Source organism: Arachis ipaensis, chromosome B10 (assembly GCF_000816755.2).
Source record: "Arachis ipaensis cultivar K30076 chromosome B10, Araip1.1, whole genome shotgun sequence".
NCBI classification, from domain to species: Eukaryota; Viridiplantae; Streptophyta; class Magnoliopsida; order Fabales; family Fabaceae; genus Arachis; species Arachis ipaensis.
Genome location: NC_029794.2, coordinates 112,201,207 through 112,225,106, shown reverse-complemented (window position 1 = coordinate 112,225,106; position 23,900 = coordinate 112,201,207). Strand labels below are relative to the sequence as shown.

At 37.4% G+C, this 23,900-nt stretch overlaps 1 protein-coding gene across 2 annotated transcripts; it reads left to right on the top strand.

Annotated features, from left to right (window-relative positions):
- On the top strand, positions 10-4,556 carry LOC107624433 (DNA cross-link repair protein SNM1). 2 transcript variants are annotated; one of them, XM_016326925.2, is made up of 10 exons: positions 12-742; positions 845-1,027; positions 1,244-1,645; positions 1,827-1,890; positions 2,104-2,321; positions 2,419-2,532; positions 2,634-2,739; positions 2,939-3,150; positions 3,498-3,601; positions 4,158-4,556. In XM_016326925.2, the coding sequence occupies exons 1-10, from the start codon at positions 101-103 to the stop codon at positions 4,300-4,302; spliced, it is 2,190 nt and encodes a 729-aa protein (XP_016182411.1). In that variant the 5' UTR covers positions 12-100; the 3' UTR covers positions 4,303-4,556. The 2 variants fall into 2 exon arrangements, with proteins under 2 accessions (XP_020969333.1, XP_016182411.1); XM_021113674.1 differs by lacking the exon at positions 1,244-1,645 and having other exon boundaries at positions 10-742.

The window sequence follows — 23,900 nt, the reverse complement described above, 5'->3', positions numbered from 1 at the left end:
AATATGATGGAGGTTTCCCTCCATTTGGAAGCTGTAAAATTATTTGAAAAAGGGGTTCCATGACTTTATCTCCTATCGATCTCTTTCCAAGTTTCAAGGGATGATGATGAGTCGCAGCCACTGCCACACTGAAGCTCAGTTCTCTTTTCCCGAACACGACTATGACGACGATGATTTCCACCTCCCTCTTACGCAGACCACACTTGCCCCTTCCAATCCTCACCGTCCATCCAAGAAACTCAAGCACAAGTCAACGACCACACATCACTTCGGCAAGGAGAACGTTCCCCCTTACGACACTGACTTTAATATTGAAAACTGCAGCTTGGATTGCATCCCTTCCACCATAGATTGTGCCACCGTTTGTCATTCCCAACAGCAAAACGACGTCGTTCCTTCGTGCTCCGCGGAGTCCCAGGGCCTGAAGGAGAAAACCAACTGCGCGTACTTTCAAAATTCGATAGAGTCCAAGCTGGTGGCGTTGGGACCACACGCGCGGCTCAGCCACGGATCTGGAAAACCTTTGGATGATGATGATGATGATTCGAACCTCGATCTGTTGCTGAATTTGTGCAATGAGTTAGATGAAGATGAAAGATCTAGGATGATGCCGCGTGTTGATGGCGTTGGAGGTTCTGTTCTTTGTCCACTGTGTGATGTTGATATCTCTAGCTTCAGTGAGGAAGAGCGACACCGTCACACCAATCATTGCCTTGACAGAGTGGAAGATCAAACTCAAGATGTAAGATACAACCTTTCAATTCTCTGCTATCGTTTCAATTTGATATGCGAAATTGTGATGTAGAATTGTACTAGGGTTAATTGTTGATAACCGTTTCCTCAGGTTGCAGTGCGTGATGGCGAAAATGATGGAGTGGGTGCTCAATTGGAGCCAGAGCCGAAGCCGAAAGTTGCCAATGTTTCTGCGGTTGTTGATTGGCTTCGCAGTATCGGCTTAGCGAAATACGAGGATATTTTTGTGAGAGAAGAAGTTGATTGGGACACCTTGCAGTGGCTGAAAGAAGAGGTGAGCTCATATTCATTAGTATCTATGATCTTATAGTTAATCATTGGGTTCATAACTATTGCTAGAGTGTCACTGTGGAAGTGTTAGATTTGAAAGAAGTTGCAAGTCTAATAATGTCATATAAAACCAGTGCTGTTTGCATTACTCTCTTGTTGAAGATCAATTTTTTTTTTTTTTGAAACTTTTTGTTTCCTTGTCTTGTTCTGTAATATATAGGATCTATTAAGCATTGGTATTACTGCACTTGGTCCCAGAAAAAAGATTGTGCATGCTCTTTATGAACTTAGAAAAGGAACTGGCCCTTCAGATGAGAAACATGAGGATGCTATTGCAGAGCCTAGAAGGAGTGGAAACCAGAAAGTCAAATTGCAACGTGAAAAATCTGAAAAGAAAGTTGATGGCACAACTAAACCAGTGACAAACAAATTGATTACTGAATATTTTCCTGGCTCTGCTGGCAATGGGAAGAAAGCACCTGCGGCTTCAGGAGAACAGCAGGAAACAAAAAACAGTACCTTGGATTCTGGCCATAAAAGCAAGGCAAAAAATACGTCTACAAATAGAAAACTTCGTGATGTTCCCCAATGGTGTAGCATTCCTGGAACGCCTTTTCGGGTGGTAAATGTCATTCTACTATTCTAGATAATGCATGTCTATTGGTTTTGTGTTAATTTATTTTCCCTGGCATTGTGAATCTTGTTTTATGGCACCTGCCAAATTAGGAAAAGAAAAAGAATATAAAGAATAAAAATTATGTATTGAATATTGATGTGGGTTTGATAACATTTATTCTATGTAGGATGCTTTCAAATATCTCAGAGGAGATTGTTCCCACTGGTTTCTCACACACTTCCATTTAGACCGTAAGTATGCTTTTGCCTCTGAACAGTCAAATTTGTTTTCACGTGATAACCCTGTTTGTTTTCATAACAGATTTTGAATAATATATTTCTTTTATGTTAGCATTTTGATAAACAAGTCCCTTGTGTTCAGCTTTTGTAAGCGGATTATTAAGGTCATAGTTAGATTTTGAAGTTGTGCAATTCTTGGTTGTTGTTTCTCGATTGTGAATACAGATTATCAAGGTCTCACAAAGTCGTTCAGTCATGGAAAGATCTATTGCTCTTCTATTACTGCTAGCCTTGTAAATATAAACATTGGGATTGCCTATGATAAAATACATGTTTTGCCTCTGAACGAGAAGGTCTCAATAGATGGTGTTGATGTGACCTGCTTGGATGCCAACCATTGTCCGGGTTCGATAATCATCCTCTTTCAACCTCCGAATGGTAAGGTGTGGCTTTGATTCACTTTGTCATGAGCTTATTTATAGTTTGTTACTTTCTTTGTTACCCATTGTTAGATTCAGTAAATATTTCCTGTCTGTTTAGGCGGTTCTCCATACTGGGGATTTTCGGTACAGTGAAGAAATAGCAAACAATCCTTTTCTCCGGATGTGTCGTATCCGTACTCTAATTCTTGATACAACATATTGTAACCCACAGGTCAGTCATATGAGAATAACGAAATAATCTCAAACAAGAGACTCCTATAGTCCTATTCCAGTAGGATTGTTTTATATATTTGTTTTTTTATTTCATTGCAGTATGACTTTCCAAAACAAGAAGCTGTCATACAATTTGTTATTGATGCCATTCAAGCGGAGGCTTTTAATCCCCAGACCCTTTTTCTGATTGGCAGCTATACTATTGGTAGAGCTCAATACAACTTTTTCTGTATATTTAATTATTTATCTCTGCCGGTTATTCTTTATTTAACATATATAGCTTGGTCATTTACTTTCAAGTGATTTGGGTAGTTTTTGTTTCTATATCTTGGTTCAACACTAGGAAACCAACTAAGGGGGAAAAAGAAAAAGAAGCTTATCCCTCGTTTTCTTATTTTTCATAGGAAAAGAAAGGTTATTCTTGGAGGTTGCTCGCACACTTCGTAAGAAGGTTTACGTGACAGCGGCAAAGTTGCGTCTTCTAAAATGTTTGGGATTTAGGGAGGATGATATGCAGTGGTTTACATTAAATGAGCACGAAAGCAACATTCACGTTGCTCCTATGTGGACACTTGCAAGTTTCAAAAGATTGAAACACATATCAAGTCAATATGCGGTGAGTACTGCACTTCTCTAGCATACCCAATAATAAATAACTGGTTCCTACTTTGATATGGTATTTGGTTGATAACTATTCCATCGTCGAAATACTAAAAACATTGGATATTTTGGGATACACAAACATATTTGAAAAAAAAAAGAGATAGATACATAAAATGAGCAAAAATGTCTCTCTTCTTTGACATTTCCAAAAGTAACGTAGGATTGCTACCTGTTCTGCCTGTTATGTTAAGCAGTTTTACAGCTTCGAAACAGGATCTTGTATAGTGAAATACGTTTGGTACTTTGGTTTGTTCTTAGACTCTTTAGCCTTTTGATAATCAGATGCATTACTGTAATTAGGGTCGGTTCAGTCTTATAGTTGCTTTCTCTCCCACTGGTTGGACATTTGGCAAAGGTAAAAAGAAGTCTCCTGGAAGAAGGTGGCAGCAGGGTACTATTATAAGGTGATGCTTTGTTGTTACTACTTTTTCTATAAACCACTCATCTCTTGATTCTTTCTACTTTTTAAACCAAAGTAGTGGCTTTCAAAGGACAGTTTAATATTTAGTTGGTGCACAATGGAAGTCTTCGAAGAACATTTCCCTGTCTTTAAAGTAGTGTTTGTTTTGAGCTACTGAGACAGAGACTGAGAGACTGAGACTCAGTATCATGTTTGTTGGTTTAGAGACTGATACTAAAATTTCTGTCTCTGTCTCCAAAATTTCAGTACCTCCAAAAAATGGGGACACAGGAGACTAAAATTTTTAGAGATAGAGATTGAAACTTTAATAACATTTTATATCTAAAATACCTTCATTTCAATTAATTAATTCTAATTTTATCCTTTTTACAAATTAAATTAGAATTTCATTCTTATTTCAATTTCTGTCTCCCACTTTGCACCAAACAGAATACTAAAATTTATTTCAATCTAGTCTCAGTCTTTCTGTCTCTGTCTCTCCACCAAACGCTACCTAAGTGTTTAAAACTTGACTAATCAAAATTTTCTTGGTTTGTCAGGTATGAAGTGCCATACAGTGAGCATTGCAGCTATGCAGAACTCAAAGAGTTTGTGAAACTTATATCCCCCGATAACATTATACCAAGTGTTAATAACAACGGACCAGAATCCGTCGATGCTATGATTTCTCTCATGTTGTCTTGATTTTGTTATACCTGTGAAATATTTTGCGAATACTGGTGTAACTGCTACAGTGGGAAGTTCTATGGTGTGGATTCAATATATTATCCCCATGTGTGGATCCTATGTGGAAGAGTTCACAATGAAACACGTGTACGCTGCCGAAGTTGTCTCTTGATTTAACCTCTATTTTTTTTTAATTTTCCACGGCATCTCCTAATCCGACAGGTCAAGAACTAATCCGCCACGATACTGAAGTCTATTTAAGGGTTTGCTGCTGACTAATGGGTTGCTACATACATAAGGCGGGATTCAAATCTCCGACACTTGCTTAAGCGGACTAGTGAACTAACTACTAGACCAACCCGACTTGTTCTCTTGATTTAACCGTTATTACGGTGTAAATGAAAAAGTAATCTGTTTTGTTTGTGTATAATCTTTTTTTCTGTTTTTGGGTTTTTATAGTTGAGCCCTTTTTATTGGGTTGGGTTAAGAGGCTTAAATGGATGAGTTTTTTTGTTTTTCATATGTATTAAGACATATTTGCCTAGAAGACCTATACCCAATTCAGATTGTCCATAAAAAATGTTTTTAAAGAACAAAAAAGAAGTTTGAAAAGATTTTATTTTGTGACAAAAATAGAAATTAATGTTGATAAAAAAATGTGTTTCTCACTTCTCACCTAGTTTCAGTCTCACTCATCATCTACACCAGAGAAGGGAGACTTTACTTGAATCCTAGCGCCGCTGACCCTATACCTTCTATATCGCCGAGCTACTCTCGTTGCCCAGGAGGTGCCGTCGATTCCGGAATCGCCCCCACGGAGCCTCCGTTTGTCAGGTTGGCGTCGCTGTGCAGAGAACGGACGTGAGGATCGTTTCGTCGCCGGCGCTCAAACCTCACAACATGCACTGTATCTTCTTGCTTTCTTGATCCATTTAATAATGTAAAATCCTATCCATAACACCATGACAAAATAATTTACATAAGAGTGCACGGCCTCTTTTTTTTATACTACTTTTATTCACAGAAAATTGTTTCTGTGCATCTGTAACAAATGTGGTGATCCAACCCATAGAGTAAAAAAAAAACACAAGTTGTCTATTAGTCCAACTTGTCAAAAATAATTAGCATTGAGTGTGTTTTATTACTATTTCATTAACCCACACATGTGGATAATATATTGAATCCTCACCATAGAACTTTCCTAAATAAAAATGTTCCTGCTGCACTATGAACAGAACGTGATACAAGCTTGCTTAGAAGTGACATTAGTAGTTTAGTACAAGTCAGTGACTTCCCCTTAACATCATCTAAGTACAAAGAAATGAGTTCTTCAGGAAGGGAATCTAAGAATTTAAAAGGGCAATTCTTCTTTATAGCTTCCCTATTAATGAATATGAAGATTAGTTCCCAAGGTTTCCTTTTGAATTGAGCGATCTCCCTCACCGCCTCACTATGATGCACCTCCATATTGTCACAGTTGTTGATAATATCCACAATCTCCATTGAGTCTACTTCGACCTCTATTCTCCTCATTACCAAGTCTGCTGCCATGCGGAGCCCATGGATGACGCCCCAAAACTCTGCCTTTGCTGGAGAACAATCTCCTAAGTACGCCATAAATCCCCCTATCTATTCTCCATTGGTGGTCCGTATTAAACCTCCACATCCACTTCTCTTGCTTTGCTGGTGAGCAGATCCATCAGTATTAAACTTAATCTTATTATTCTCTGTATTGTGTCTGGTTAGAATTTTGTAGACTGAGACAACTGTAAAAATTTCATCTGTTGTATGATTCCAGCTTATTATGTCTCTTTCGACGTGTGTCCGGGGTGGATTTAGCAGTCTTATTTGCTCTAAAGTATTACTCGCGAGAAACTGCTCCATAATCCTAATGTTCCATTCCCCTCTTTCGTTCACATAATCCTGGACCTTGGCCAACTCTAACTCCTTAGGCACCTGAGTAACAGCTTCATTAAGAAGGCTTTTAAATTTAGCAATTCAGGAATCCTTCCAAAATAAAGCTCTCTTTCTTATCATTAACGTATGCATCATATAATTCTTCATCTCATTAACGCATGCATCATCATATTATTAATGCCTTATGCATTGCTTCATATATCTTCATTTTATTCACGCCAATTGCATTGCTTGCTTTATTTCATTATATGCTTCATATGATTCATTGCATACTTCGCTTGATTCACGCATAATAAAATATGCATGCCTTCCCTTCATTCATGCTAATAAAACATGCATGCCTTCCTTTAGCTTCATTAAATGCTTCGTAAGGCTTCAATGCTTCACGTTAAACATGCATGCTTCTTTATTGGCGTCATTAACGCCTTGTCCATGCATGCTTCTTGGGCCACGCTTGCTTTAAGGGTCACACTTTTAAAAGAGTGGCCTAAGGCTCCACAATGTATCATAAGCTTTAAAGCGTGTTCAAAACTTTCTCTTTACTTTTTTTGAGCTTGTTTTATGCTTTTTACTTCTTTTTCTGTTATTTTTTACAAAACTCATCAACTTAAAGGGATAAAAGAAATATACAAAAAAATTCAAAGAATTTTTGCAAGCTTCATCATCATCACTATTGCTCTAATCAAGGCACATGCATTGGTTCTTCTTTCCATAAGTAACTAGTCATCACGTTTGATATTTTTTTTTCACTCTTCTTTATTGTTTTGTTTAAGGTTAGGTATGTGTTTATGGAGTAAGTTTGGTGTACTATACCAAATTCGTATCCCACTGGATACTTAGCCTAGTTTACGTAGATTGTATCATATTAAGTTTGGTGTTACCACATTCACCATACAAACACAGTAACAACTTCATTATTTTACTTTATTTTGACTTCTATTTCATTCTGTTTTGATTTGGTTTCTTTTAATTGAATAAGCCTATGCATTAATTGAATTCTTTTACTTGATAATCCTGTTTCCATCACCATTACTTTTTCTTTTCTATGATACTTGAGAACAAGCAATCATTTTAAGTTTGGTGTTAGAGGCTATACTCTACATAGCTAAAGGTAATGAAGAAGAACATGATGAAGAGAAAGGCAGTGAGAACTAAGGTTGTTTCATTCTTTTTTAATTATATGTATGTGCTTTATTTTATTCTATCTTATATAATGCATTTAAGATTTCTAATTGTCAAGTACATATCTTATCCATCACAACCCACAATTAATTGTGCTTGCTCCTGAATATAAGCAATGAGTCATGCACTGAGAAAGAAACAAAAAGAAGAGGTATTGATCATAAAGAGCATGACAAATTGAGTTTGAGAAGGCAAACTAACTAAGAATATTCAACCCAATCTGAGCCACATTACTTGAGGCTTTAGTTTAGAAGAATATTATAGAATCTTTATACTTGACAAAATCTTGGAGATGCAAGAATATAAGAAATAATAAATAAGAAAAAGGGGTTGTAAGAGAAACCAATGGTTCTGAGTACCACTGACTAAGGAAATTAAAAGAAAAATAAGCTCAAAGAGCATCCTAGTCAAGTACTTGTGGTGCTTATGTATTAAGCCAAAAGCTTGAAAACAAAGCATTTAGAGTCATGGTTAAACTCAAGGTGCAAAGCACCCCCCTAAAATGAAAAAGCCAAAAATTCTGAGCACCAATGGTGGGGAAGAATGAAAAGATAAAATAAGCTCAAAAAGCTCCCTAATTATGTGCTTGTGATGTTTTTGTGTGTCAAGCAAAGCTTGAGACAAAATATTTAGAGTCACAGCTAGGCTCAAGGTGCAAAGCACCCAATGAACTTAAATGGTGGAAAGAAAGTAAATAGGCCTGCTTCAAGGTAATGATTCAAAAAAGAATTCTATAATCTAATCCGAACAGACGACTTGAAAGATTATGATCAATTGTGTTGAATAGTACATGAGTGAAATAGCTAACCAAACTCATTCACCCTTGTATTATAAGGTTAAGAAGTCTGATGCCTAAACCATAATTCTTTGTTTGCTTGAGGACAAGCAAGATCTTATGTTTGGTGTTGTGATACATCCGCATCTTTAGTGTTTTTTCTTCTTGATTTCGATTGATTTATTAAGAATTCCTGTTGAATGAACAATGAATTTAAAGCTAGAATGAATATTACTTTAATTAGTTGAAATTCATTGATTATAAGAAGTTTTGGAAGGAAAATAGAAAGAAATAGAACAGAAAAAAGGATGGAGAGCAACAAACAGAAAACTCTCTGTGGTAAGCAGAATACTCCCTGAGTTGAACAGAAGCTTCTCTAAAATCATAGAGAGAGAGAGACGTGCAACGATTAGAAGGATCACATACCATGTTGGGGACAATTCCCCTATCATGTGTATGCATGCAAGTTGTGCGTACGCATGACTATCACTTTTCATGTGGGACGTGGGAAATCTCACGTAGGACGTAGAAATTGTACGTATGCATGTGTGGTATGTATACGCACGGCAAGAGGTTTTGGCAAGCATGCACATGCATAAGTATATTTTCACGTTGTACGTGAAATTCACCACGTACAATGCTATGGAGTAATTGAAGGCAACAATTGAAAGAGATTGGCTCACGTACAACGTAACCTTAGTTCACGTGGTACGTGAGCCCAACAGAGAGTAACTCAATAAAGAATTTTCTTCACATAGCATGCAAGAAAGCTCACGTGGTACATGGGCTTAAGTGCATCTCCTAGGACTTCAATCAAAGCTAATCTTTCTCCAAATTCTCAACTTTTTGGATGATCAATCAAAAGTTCATTGATGATGACATTAATTGAAGATTGCAAGCAATTAAAGAGGATATCTTTTCGGAGGAAAACAATTATGAAAGAGATTTCATTTCACTTTAGTTTTGATTCTATTTTGAAGTTTTGAATTTAAAATTTAATTTCTAAGGTTAGTATATAAGGGAAGAGGGTTCTGACCTTCTATCCTCTCCTTTAGCAGTTTTATTTTTCTTAAGGATTCTCTGAAGAACATGAGTTTCTAATTCTCCTCGGTTAAGGTTAGTAACTCTGTTGATTTCATGGATTAATGTTCTAGCTTTTTACGCCTTTGAGTAATGTATTGATTTCTTCTTAAGAAAAAAATTTTTGTTCTTCATCTTAAAGAGTTTGAATGTTGGGAAATAATTCTTCTCTAATTTAAATTCTTTTAACTTTTTGAAAAAGTTGATTAATTGAATCAAGCTTAAAAATAGATTATCATAATTCTTAAGTTTTGAAGCTAGGCTTGATAAGTGATATAAAATTAACTATGGGAGATTCTTATGAATTGTGTGGCTTTATAAATCAGAGACGTGCATAACTCTTTTCTTGATTAAGTGACTAAAGGATTAGCGTTTAATTAGGTTAAAGAGAAATTAAATCACCAAATAATTGGGGTTTGATTACTAATTATTTGCCATAAAAGTATATTTACATGATCAAGGTGGAAGGTTAAAAGTATTAATCCGGAAGTTTTAACATCTCCAAAATTTTAACTCTTTAATTCATATTATCTATTAACACTCACTGTTTCCTTTTGTTTATTGCATTGTTTATGTTAAAGCCTTCCAAAACCCTAATTTGATTGTCTGACTAGATTAATCGATTGACCATTATTTGCTTGATCCATTAATCCTCGTGAGATCGATACTCACTCACCGTGAGTTATTACTTGATACGACTCGGTGCACATGCCGGTATTTTGTGGTTTGTAAAATCCGCATCAACCTCCAGCCTCACATTTCCTGAAAAGATCATTGCAGTCTTTTCACTATTAACTTTCAGCCCTGACGCATCACAAAATTTACCCATGGTTTTTATTATTGTTGTAATCTATTCAACATTTGCCTCCGCAAAAACAAGGAGGTCATCTGCAAATAGCAAGTGGGAGATAGCTGGTCCTCTTTTTCCTGCAATTATAGGTTTTCACTTTCCTTCTGTAACATGTTCTTCAATTAACTGTGATAGCTTGTCCATAACGATAACAAACAGGTAGAAAAAATTGTGTCTCCTTGTCAGAGGTCCCTTGTGGGTACAAAATTTTCAATCTTTTTCCCATTCCAGAGGAGGTTATAGGAGGCTGATGTGACACACTCCATAGTGATCTCCACCAGTTTGTCTGGAAGGTTGAATTCATGTAGGCATGACTTTAAAAAAGACCACTAAATTCTATTGTAGACTTTCTCAAAGTTGAACTTGATAGCCATGTACCCTTTTTTCCCTTTGCATTTTTCATGATATGAGTTAATTCCTTCGCAATCAAAATATTATCTTGTATTTTTTCTACCCGAAACAAAACTAGATTGTTGAGGAGATATTCTGTCTATCAGTGCAGGTTTAATCCTTTCTCAAGATATGAATTTTTTTAGTGTTCCTGGGCTCTCTGGATGCCTCCTAATCTATTGAGAAGTTTTCATTTCTCTCGCTCTACATATCCAAAAACATCTCTATTCCACTGTTTCAAATCATTCATGAGCATTACTAAGGCTTGGTTGAGGCGGGCTCCTCTATCCCATTTTTGGTTTACGAACTCCTCATACTCAGGGTGCATCTTCCACATAACCTCGAACCTAAAAGGTTTATTTCTACCTTTCTAATTTTGGGGTTCAATGATAAAAAGAAGTGCGTGATGGTCCAAGTTAGTACACGTAGCACATCCACTCTAACTTCACCAAACCTCGTTCTCCAATCGGCATTATTCATAGCTCTATCCAGCAGTTTAAACATCATATCTCTTCTCTCCCATAGAGGCCCTCTCCATGTAAATTTAGTACCTACATACCCTAAGTCAATTAAGGAACAAGCATTCATCCATTCTTTGAATCTCTGATATACTCTAACATCCATTCTGCCACCATCTTTTGTTTTCATTGGACAAGCAATTTCATTGAAGTCTCCCACCAGCATCTACTCCTTGTTTCACCCCATTAGTTAATCTTTTTAGTTTGGGCCATAATACTCTTCTATTAGCCTCTTGAGGGCTAGCTAGACAACAGTGAGGATCCAACTTCTCTTATTAGAAAAAGTCATCTCTATATGAATAAACTGTGTGTGAGATTTTAAAACTATAATAAGAATATTTGGGTCTTTCCACAACACCCAAATCCCTGCACTGAACCCATTAGCCTCTTCAGTAACACTATAATCAAAACCAAATCTATTAATAGTTCTTCTAGCTTGTTCACCACTGTATCTAGTCTCATATAATATGACTATATCAGATCGATAAATATGTATAAATTCATTGAGGAAGCGAGAACATGCCTGGCTCGCAGCACCTCTACAATTCTAAGAAAACACAATCATAATTAACAACTTGAGAAAAAAAAAACCCGAGACTTACTGCTCCAATTGCATCTCATCCCCTTCAAGGGATATCTGCTCCCCCATGTCACTGCCCTCAGGGTCTCTAATATGACTAGCCTCATTCTTTAGCTCCTCCTCTTCCTTCATTCGTTCCTCAACCTTTTCTATTATCTTTGCCTCAAAGAGAAAGATTTTTTTTACCATAATCATTGACTCAATAGAGTGTGAATCAGGTGGGTGTAGTTCTCTTGGATACTCTATGTCCTCCTACATCATTACTGTTTCAGGAACAAAAGTTGCTGCCACATGAGATTCTTGGGTTTCCATGCTGGTAGTATCATCTAAGTTTTGATTTTTATGGTTGTTCTCTGAAATAAAATCCTGGTTAGGAGTTTGGGTTTTCTTTTGGGTGGACTGGGTAGGGTTATCATTAGATTGGGATCTGGGTTAGTTTTCATTTTGGGCATTTGGCTTAGGAGTTGGGTTGTGTGGGCCTTGTGAGGTATCATTATTATTGGCATGATTTTGGGAGCTTCTTGGTTTTCTAATTTTTGGGCTTGTTGGGTCACCGGGTGTTTGATTTCTGGTGTGTGTCATGTTATTGGGGCTATAAGTTGTAGGCTGGTTAGGAACACAAGATGATTGGGACATAGTTAAAGGCCTCAAATTGCATGATTTATCGTTACTGAAGAAACATTAGCCTGTTGCAAATGATTAGCCTCTGATTCTTTAGGATTTTCCTCATTTAAAATTGCAAACCTGGAACCTGGCGTCTTCTTCACAACTGTTTTGTCTCCTTTCCCATTATTCTCTCTTTTCGCTCCACTACTCTTGTCAGTGTCACCTTTTTTGTTGCTTTTGCCATGTATAGTATGTTGTACTACCATCCAACGGCCGAAATGTTCCTCTAAAATGTCATTTTCTTTTATACCCTTTTTATTTTTCGAAATTCCAAGAGTTCTCTCCTTCTCCTTCGTCTCTCCTATGCCATTCGCCACCTCTTTTTCTGCCTTTCTAGTTGCTTCCTCCACCACTGGTGCTCTTGTTGGTGGCTCTGCTTGCTTCTTTGACATTTTTCCTTTTCATGTCCAATCATTTTGCATGAGAAGCAGATATCATAGAGTCCTTTATACTCCACAAGGTATCTTACTCTGTTAATGGAGTATTGTGATATTAATGGTGTAGTTAGGTCTAGTTCCGCACACATTCTAGCAAACTTTCCGCGATATTTGTCTGCGGTGTTGGAGTCCACCTTGAGGATTCTTCCTACCATATTGCCTATTCTTTCCAGAATATTCTTCTCGTAATACTTTATAGCTAGGCCTGGAAAGCGGATCCAAGCTACAATAGTATCGATAGTGGCCTCCTTTGCGTTGAAGTTTGGTTTTCAAAACCTAATGGTGAAGTGGTGATAAAAAAATCCTCTAGGGCCCCTCTGTTAGTGAAATCACTTCCTAAGTCAATAATCTCAATGCTTCCCTATTTTCCCCACATGGATTTAAGCCTTCTTGTTAGAATTTGCAGGGAGATTCTTCTACCTATCAGTTTTACAATCAAGGTCTCCCACCAAGGGTGTCTCAGACTCTTTATAGTAGCATCGCTAATCACAAAGTTATAAATTTCATTAACTTTTTTCGCTCTAATCTCCGGTTCAGTGCTCTTCTCCCTCTGCTTACCATTACCCCCTTCTCATTCATCATCCTCCATACTCTCCTCTGAGCTCTCAAACTCTGAGAAACTATCATCTTCTTTTACTAACACTGCCGTTTGGCTTCCTTTCACCATTTCACAAAATGAACACCTCTGGATATGTTCTTACTCAGCTACACTATCAAAATTCATCTATTCTTCTACTCTTGGTGCAAAGGAAGTGTCCCCAGTGTAGCCTTTTCCAACTTCTTCCTTTCTTACTTTTTTGGCAGACTTCATTGTCTTTTCTTTCGAAATCTGTCTAGGTAGTTCGTGGCTCCTCGAATATTTTTTTTTGGACGAACCCACCTTCATCGGTTGCTTGGGCGTTGGTCAAGGTTAAAGAAGCAAAGATGTATGGAGAGAAAAATTCTTGTGTTTCTTCTCTTCAATTTTATTACAAATACTATTTATCTTTATATTTTATCAGGTATCTAAAACCATAAGTATATAAGTCAAAAAATAAAGTGTTAGACTAGGCTTGCTTTTTATTTGTGGCACAGAATGTAAGTGTGAGTTTGCCTAAAGATTAATGTGAGAACGAAAAGTATTTTAATCTCAAATTTGTAAATATTACCCTCCCTCCAAATGCAATGATTAACATGAAATCTTAATTATTGATATTTCAAAACGAAATCTAGGAGTTAATACTAAATAAAACCAAAAGCTACGTATTTAATTTGGTTGTGAGGCAATATTTGTACATAGAGTATTTATTCATTTTGGTCCCCAAAGAATTTTGGATTAGACACTTTAGTTTCCAACTAAATTAATTATTCAATTGATCCCTAACAATTAACTTCGTCAATCATTTGGGTCATATGCTCCGTCAACTCTAATCGAAGACAAAATGGTCTCTGACAACTCTAACGGGGGACAAAATGGTCCATGTCCTCTCTGTTCGGAAACGACGTCGTTCTCCCCCAAATTTCATCGTATTTTGCATAACCCTAACATTTATACTCTCCTTCTTCACTTTCATAGTTTTCTTTTCCATCTTCTCCTTCCTCCTCTTCATCTCCAAGATCAAGCCATAGTGTAACTGTCACGCGTGTCGCACCTACCTCAATATGTCATAGACCATACACTTTTCAAATCTTTGTGCCTGGTACACCTACCTCTTCCGCACTTCACCCACCAGAAGCATCCACCTCTACATCTTCGATAAAAGCATCACCTCCAATTCCGACAACGTCTAGCACATCCTCAAAACCAAGTTTCATAACTACCCTAAGGGCACACCTTTCTCCATTCTCTGGCAAGCAATATAGATTGTTGGGCATTAGGACATCATGAGACAATTCTCCTCTAACATCATATGCAAATTCTCATTTAGAATGGACCTCGAATGCTTCATTCCTTCTCTCCCAAAGTCCAAGCTGGTAGATAACTTCGACCTCGCATCCAAGCTATCAGTACAGCGAGCAATGTCATCGTTGCCGCTCATATAGGAACTGAAGCGATTACTGAACATTAGTTCGGACTAGAAGCTGAAGGAAGCGATCGGAGTGGTGGACAATGTGGTCATGGAGATGATAGGGTAGAGGAGGAGTGAGATGGCGACGACAACGATGGGTTTTAACAAATCGGACTTGCTGTCTAGATTCATGGGAACCATTGAAGACGACAAGTACTTGAGAGACATAGTCATTAGTTTTCTGAGTATGAATTGGTTAAGAACAAGTTGAGGATTTTTCTTCTTGTGAACATTGAAGTTGCAAAGTGTGATTGTGTAGCTTGAAGTTGTAGTGTTAGACTGTTAAGGTTATGCAAGATACGATGGAAATTGGGGAAAAACGACGTCATTTTCGAACAGAGGGGGGCAGGGACCATTTTGTCCTTCGTTAGAGTTGTCAAGGACCATTTTGTTCCTTGTTAGAGTTGATAGAGCAAAGGACCCAAATGACTGATGGAGTTAATTGTTAGGAATCAATTGAGTAATTAATTTTAGTTGAGAACTAAAGTGTCTGGTCCAAATTTTAAAGACCAAAATCAATAAATACTCTTGTACAAATCTACGGTTGTGTTATATTTATCCAGATCTGAGTTAAAGTGTATTACTATCAATTATTAAAAAAAAATATTTTATCTAAATTTTTATTTTGTTTTCTTGTTACAATTTTGATAAATGGTAGGGAAAATGAATACGCAGTTAAACGTTATCTTCCGCAAGAGGAATACATCATCTGAACAGATATAATGGAGACTAAGTCAAAAGATTATTAAAAATTTAAAATTCTTTTCACTTTTTAAATTTTTTTTTATTATTAATATTGTTGCTTTGGTTTTGTATTTCTGACTAAGTCAAAAGATTCCTAAGAAGCACACAAAGATAGATAAGAGTAGTGTTTTACTGTTTAGGAAAATAAAATAGACATTTCTTTGCAGCAATTTGACGCCGAAGCAGTTCGATTATACTTGCAAGTTGATGTGTACGTAATCAATATTATATAATCAATTAAGTAGTAGAGTTTGCTGTAATATATATTATCCTCTCGTTGTGAACAACGTTTGAGTGGGAACGTTTTTGTTAAATTTCCACTCTTCCGTGTTATTTATATTAGAAGAGAATTCGCCATTAATTAAAAGGATTAAACAGAAAGTCAACACGACACTCCCATATTTGACCGTTGAATTTGTTGACTTTTAGAGGGTTTGGATTATTTGAGACAGTATCATGCAGGGAAACTTTGGAAAATACGAGGTAATAGTCTCTAAAAGAAGAGATATTTTTTAAATTTAATTTTAAAAAATTTTATCAATTAAATTAATTTTTAAAAATTAAAAATTAATAATTTTTATCTTTCAGTCACTTAATTAATAAATTGGATTGAACAGCTTGTGACTGCTCAAGTACTCTTCCTCGTAAGGATTGTCCCCATTATTGAAGAATAATGATGTTGAAGACTTCATGAGAATATTGATTATGGTCTTCAGGAGTTTTAGATTGTATGTTCCTACTAAGTATCATCGGACATTGGAATGATTACAGCTTATTATAAACTTGATTTTTGCTAAGGTGAAAATTTATGGGCGATAGTTTTAATAGGGAATTATTAGATAATAATTTAGTAAAATATATTAAATTATTTATGGAAGTGTCTTCGTGGATGTGTTTAATAAAAATATTTTTTTATGGTTGTGTTTAATAGAAGTATCTTTATAGATATATTTTCTAGATGTGTCTCTTTATATATGTATTTAAAATATAATAATTAATTATTGTTGGCAATAAGTTGGCAGATAATATGTTGGTACCCTATACTTTTCCAATTTTTATATACTACTTGATATGATTGTTACAAATTCGACCTCATAAGTCGGCATTATGATCATAATTCAGTAAATTCCGTAATATCTCGGCCGTTACACGTTACATAATTCAATAAAGGTAATGCCCGACCAAACGTCATCATTTATTAATGATCTAATAACTGCCTCTCAATTCGGAAGATCAACAAATATGTAACCGACCAATTATACTCCACCTAAAAAGGTATGGCATCTTCTCCTTAAACGGATACATTGAATTCTCAATACTGACTTAAGCTTCGAAGTGCCTTTGCAGGTACACTCCCCCCTCTCTTGTTCATACTCTGCGTGATTGGACATCTCTCAGGCGGAAAGCTCAGACTATCCCAAGACTCATAGATCGGCATCAAAGATAACAACTCGGCGCCGACCCCCAGTAGTCAAGCTCCCCTCCAGGTATTCACACAGGAACAATTGGCGCCCACCATGGGGCCGAAAATATAATTTCTTTCTTGTCTCATCGGCCTCAACACCCTCCCCTCCAGCTATGGTTGAGCAGCTCCCACCTACGACTTCCGAACTTCTTCGGATGGTGACAAAATTGCGACAAGCCAACCAGCGCATGGCGGAAGAAAACCAGAGAATGGCAAATCAGATTGCTAATCTAAATAATGCTCGGATCGAAAATAACAATGACCGACAAGAGTGAACAGAAGAAGTCGAGCATCAGGCTGGACCGCCACACGTATCCGAAACTTCTCGGCGTGAAGACGAACAACCTGAGCATGATGAAGAAGTTCAGTAAGAGGACAAAAATGACGATCCAGAAAACTCACCCGGACCGTTCACGACCGAAGTGATGAACTTCATACTACCCAGAAGGTTCACTCTACCAACCACTCTAACCCCCTATGATGGGCTAGGCGATCCGAAGAAATACATAAAAAAGTTCACCTCCATAATGATAGTAAACGGTGCATCTGATAAAATTTTATGTCGTTGTTTTCCATCTTACTTAGACGGTTTTGCACTTGATTGGTTTTGTTCTTTGCCTGCAAGTTCTATTTCTCGTTTCCAAGACCTATCAAAGCCCTTCGAGGAACATTTTGCTGGATCAGCCATCTATCTGCATGATTCCGATTACTTGAACACAATCAAACAAGGCCAGCATGAAAGCCTCAAAGACTACATGACGCGCTTTACAAAGATAGCCATGAGTATACCAGATCTCCACCCCGAGGTATAATTGCATGCAATAAAAAGCGGACTCCGACCAGGAAAATTCCAGGAGACCATTGCCATGGCCAAACCTAAAACTATAGCCGAGTTCCGTGAAAAAGCGAAGGGTCAGATTGACATCAAAGAACTCCGACAAGCTCAAAAAACAGAGAGACCACAATACATAGATGATGACAAAGTACGAAATAGCAAGAAAAACTTCAAACCAACTCCCCGATATGAATCTTATACTCAGTTCAACACCAAGCGTGACGACAGTATCAAGGAGATCTTGAATTCAAAGCTGATCAAGCCACCACGAAAAGCCGGCAGCTATCCAGATTCAAAAGGCACAGACAGATCAAAATACTGTTCTTTTCATCAAAAGCACGGACACACTATTTTGGATATGACAAGCCCACCAACTATCAAAGAAGTCTAACGGTTAACAGGGAGACTTGCTGCACTTTCTAGATTCTTACCTTGCCTAGCTTCTAAGTCTTTATATTTCTTCCAAACTTTAAAAAAGAAAAAGGCTTTCCAATGGACCGATGAATGTGAACAAGCATTCACAACCATCAAAGAAACTCTTTAAAAACCACTAATTTTACAAATATCCCTTCAAGGGGAACTACTATTCTTATATTTATCTATGACTAACTGGGCTGTAAGCTCCGCTCTTATTGCAGAAAGGCAAAAGCAGCGGTTGCCGATCTATTTCACCAACAAAACACTACAGAATGCTGAACTTAGCTATCCGAACATTGAGAAGCTGGCTTTAGCTCTTGTCTTCTCGACAAGAAGACTACAATCATACTTCCAAAGTCATATCATCTATGTTCGAACAGATCAACCTTTGCGACAAGTCCTTCAGAAACCAGAATTGGTTGGCCGACTAGTAAAATGGTCGGTCGAACTTTCCAAGTTCGACATCAGATACCAAGGACGATTATCTATCAAATCTTTAATTCTTGGCTGATTTCATTGCCAAATTCACAGTTTCAGACATCGCCGAAAGTTCAACAGAATGGTTTTTGTATGTACACGGCTCCTCTAACCCACACGGGTATGGCGTCGGGATAACACTCGATGATGAAAATGGTAACGTCTTCGAACAATCGCTACACTTTTCCTTTAAGGCGAGCAATAAACAGAGTGAGTATGAAGCTCTTATTGCCGGCCTCAGACTAGCATCCGATCTCAACATAGTCGAGCTTAAGGTATACTGTGATTCTATGCTCATTGTCTAGCAGGTAAATGAGTTGTACCAGGTAAAAGACCCTTTATTATCCAAATACCTTGCAATTATTCAAACTTTACTTTTAAAACTTCATAAATGTAACATCGAGCATATACCTCGGGAGAACAATAGCCGAGCTGACATCCTCTCTAAACTCGCCAGCACCCAAACAAATAATTCCTCCCTTCACCAATCTACCTTAGTTAAACACAGTATAGAATTAACAGAAGTTCTAAGTGTAATGCAGGATGCAGATTGGAGAACACCATACATAAACTATCTTCGGACAGGGATCTTGTCAGGCGAAGTCAAAAACATTCGGCACTTTTGCCGACAAGCCTCATTCTTTAAAATTTATAACAATTGCCTATATAAATGAGGATTTGCTCGTCCTTTACTAAAATGTCTTTGCAGATCAGAAGCCGATCTTGCGCTTGCTGAGGCACATGAAGGTATCTATGGAACACATCTCGGAGCCCGAAGCCTGTCTTCAAAGATCCTCCGAGCTGGTTTCTATTGGCCGACGCTGCAACAAGATTGTAAAACAAAAGTCAAAAGCTGTAACAACTGCCAGAAACACAGTCCGATCACACACCTTCCAGCCGAACTCCTACACTGTTCTGAGGTAAGTTGGTCGTTCAATCAATGGGGGCTCGACATCCTCGGTCCTTTCCCCTTAGCGACTGGCCAGGTAAAATTTTTAATAGTCGCAATTAATTACTTCTCAAAATGGATAGAGGCACAACCCTTAGCAAAGATCGCCTCACAACAAATGATTTCTTTTTTATGGAAGCATATTATCTGTAGATTTGGCATACCTCGGCACATTATCACCGATAATGACTGCCAGTTTGTCGATAAAAAATTCATCTCCTTTTTGTAGAACTTAAAGGTAAAACAGCATTTCTCATCAGTAGAGCACCCACAAACAAATGGGCTGGCAGATGCCGCAAAGAAGGTCATCCTCCATGCCTTAAGGAAGAAACTCGACGACGCCAAGGGACTTTGGGCCGAACTCATCCTAGAGATCATATGGGGATATAATACCACCATCCACTCAACAACAAAGAAAACTCCTTTACGACTAGTATACGACTCCGACGCAATGATACTTGTGGACATCTCTCAAGCCTCACTACGCACTCAAATGGCCGACCATACTACAAAAGATGAAGCTCGGCAATCTGAACTCGACCTCCTTGAAGAAGTCCGATCTACAACAGCAATCAAACACCGAGCTATGCAATAGCACATAGCTCGGCAATACAATCAAAGACTTCACGCAAGGTCTTTTCAAGTAAACGACCTTGTGCTCAGAAGAACCGAACAGGCTAGAAAACCATCAAGCCATGGCAAACTAGTAGCTAACTGGGAGGGCCCTTACCAAATCATAGAAGTCATTGGCAATGGCGCTTACCGATTACAAACACTAGATGGTAATACTTGCCTAATACTTGGAATGTATCATCTTTAAAGTTATATTACAGTTAATAGTCAGGGACAGGCAAGTACTCTTTTTCCTACTGCCAAGATTTTTCCCAAAAACGAGTTTTGCTTGGAGAGGTTTTAACAAGGCTGGCCTACCTGCACCTTTGTAAATCAAAGGTCTTTCAACATACATAAGTTTCCTATCTTAACAACTTCTTTTTTGCACATTAAGCATCTTTAATTTCACTACTATCCTTCTGATCTCTATTATCAAACCCGTCAGGGGTTACCGATCAAATCACAATTGCCAATCAAACCGGGATTTACCGATCAAAAATCGCCGAACAAATCGGAATTTAACGAATCAAACAACAATTCCGGATCAAATTGACAATTGCCAATCATATCGGCCATCACGAATCAAACAACAATTCCTGATCAGTCGACAATGGCCGATCATATCGGACATCCCTGATCAAATCGAAACCTTTCGATCAAACAACAATTACTGACCAAACCTGTTCCACATACAAATACTCAAATAATATAATACACCCTCCTATTTTTGCAAATTCGGCAAATAAAAATTTCATTCATCTACCTTCAAAAATATCAAATTTTTACCAACATTCAACAACCACAGTTCCAAATAGCTTTTTCGCACCAACACTTAATCAAACAAATTATCAAAATACCTTTTTTTTTTTGACAGAGCACCTACCACAATGTTCAAAAAGCTCACCAAGGAGCAACAAGTCCAACTACACCATATATTAAACAGTCCAAACCAACATACAACACCAAAACAAAATAAATTAGAAAACACAGAAAATCATTCAAACATTTTTAGCCTCTCCCTCAGCATCACCATCATCTTCCACCATGGCTCCATCTTGAACAATCTTTCCCGGATCCATCTGAGACAAGTCAACATCAGGAGCAAGAAACTTGGCCTGCTGAAAAGCTCACTCAAACCCCTCCACAAATGAATCAAGGATCTCTGTTCCCCTCTGCTTTTCAACCTCTTTCAACTTCGTTGTAACCTCAACAACTTGAGCACTCGTGCTGGAAAGTTCCTCATTTAAAGTCGGATCTTGCTTAAGCTCGGAAAACCTATGATGTTTCTTCTCCTGGCTACGTTACCAACCTCGTCCGCCAAAGTTTGACACACATCATCAGCAACAGCCATATAGGGGAAGTCTTTCCCCCACAATGACGAGCCATCACTTTGATCGGCAACGTTATGTAATCTCTGCTGATTTTTGAAAAAACTTTGAATTTCTTCAATAGGAACCTCACCTCCATCATCCTCGGAACATTCAGACAGATCGACAACACTTGTTTTCCTTTTCTTCAAAATAACTTTCCTTCTCACTGGCTTCGGCTGATTAACTTCACCAACACCCACAACCTTTTCTACTTTTGAAGTAGACCCCTCTTTATCAAGATTTTTGCTCTTAACCCGAGCTTTCAGAGTAGATGCCGACACCCCAGGATACTTTCCTCCTGAAACATATAACAAAACTTAGCAACATAAACCTCAAACAAATCAATAGTAAATGATTTCAAAAGATTACCTAAATATCCTACCACCGCCTCCTTATTCTCGTCCCACTGCAGCAGATCAAACACAGATATCAACTCCTTCCGATCAAGACCCTCAACTAAATACTCAATTATGCAATCATCCCTCACACTTATGGGTTCAGGCCCCAAAATATTCTGCAGTTCAGAGCACCACCAAAGGGAAAACTTTTCCCCCAAATGCTCGTCTACATAAAAGGGAAATCCCCCTCTACACCTCTAACTTTATATACATTTCCTTAAAGTTTTTAAAGGATGACTTATACAGTTTGAAGACAGCAAAACGCAGCGAACTATTTATGTTCACCCACCCACCTTTCCAAACGCCCTTAGCCTGAAACAAGGAGAAAAACAGTTCCACATAAGGACTCTCCTCCAAAAACTCCATCAAAACCTCAAACGCACGAAGAAACGCCCAACCATTAGGGTGAAGTTGAGATGGTGCACAATTTAGCTGCCTAAGAACCTGACACTGAAAATATGAAAATGGAAGCTTCACTCTCAACTCTTCCAAGACACAACTATGTATGTAAAACTACTCAAAGCCTTCACCCCTTTGAAACACCCGATCTCCATCAGAACATGGAAGGAACTCCAACCGAATCCTAGATTCCCTTCTGACAACATTACTTTTATCTATTTCCTTTATAGCTCCTTCGTCTTTAAACAACGACGAACGTTTCCTAACATCCTCATTTACCCAATCATAGGACCAATCAATTTTTTCCTTCTTCTCTTTTTCAAAATCCATTACCAAAATGAAAATGAAGAAGAAGAACACAAGTTGAAGAAAATACAGAGAAAACAAAGCGTATCTCTTTTGCTCATTCTTTTTTCCAAAACAGCGTCTGATAATAAGTATACCTTGGGCAACTCCACAAGGCCTTTTTGGATTCCAAAAGAAACCTTTAACTTCCACAACAGTTTTGGTTTTTACTACTAAAATCCCATTAGTCACATCAACAAACATTGGGAACACACTCATTCGTTAATGCGCATTTATAATCCCTCTCTCTCTTACTAAAAATCATTTAATATATGTTTTTAATAAAGCAACTTAAACTTGGGGGCTACAAATCTAAGCTCAATCGCCGAACTATGATCTATTACCAACTTATGCTTCATTAAAAAGCTTAATCTGCTTCATTAAAATCTATTCTCAGGTTAAGCTTGGGAGCTATGATACGGCTGTTACAAATCCGACCTCATAAGTCAGCATTATGACCATAACCCGGCAAATTCCGTAATACCTCGGCCATTACACGTTACATAATTCAACAAAGGTAACGCTCGACCAAACGTCATCATTCATTAATGACCTAATAACTGCCTCTCAATTCGGAAGATCAAGAAATATGTAACCGACCAATTATACTCCACTTAAAAAGGTATGGCATTTTCTCCTTAAACGGACACATTGAATTCTCAATACTGACTTAAGGTTCGAAATACCTTTACAGGTACACTCCCTCCTCTCTTATTCATACTCTGCACGATTAGACATCTCTCAGGTGGAAAGCTCGGACTACCCCAAGACTCATAAATCGGCATCGAAGATAACAACTCGGCGCCGATCCCAGTAGCCGAGCTCCCCTCCAGGTATCCAAACATGAACACTACTAAAAATATTTTTAAATTTTGATAGGGATAAATAAGGTGGATTTGTCCCTGTTGTAACTCAATGCATGCATGGTATATAGATATGCATGTTTAAATTTTACGAAAGCTAAAATATTAAATTTATGTCGCTCATAAAAATATTTTTAAAAATTTGAATGACAAATAAATTCTTAAATAATTTAAAAAAATGGCAAAATAACAAAAAATATTATATATTATATTTTTTATAAGTGATACAATATATTTATAAAAATATTTTTAAGTTTAGTTTATTTGTTTAATTAAATATTAATTTATGTTTTTTTTAA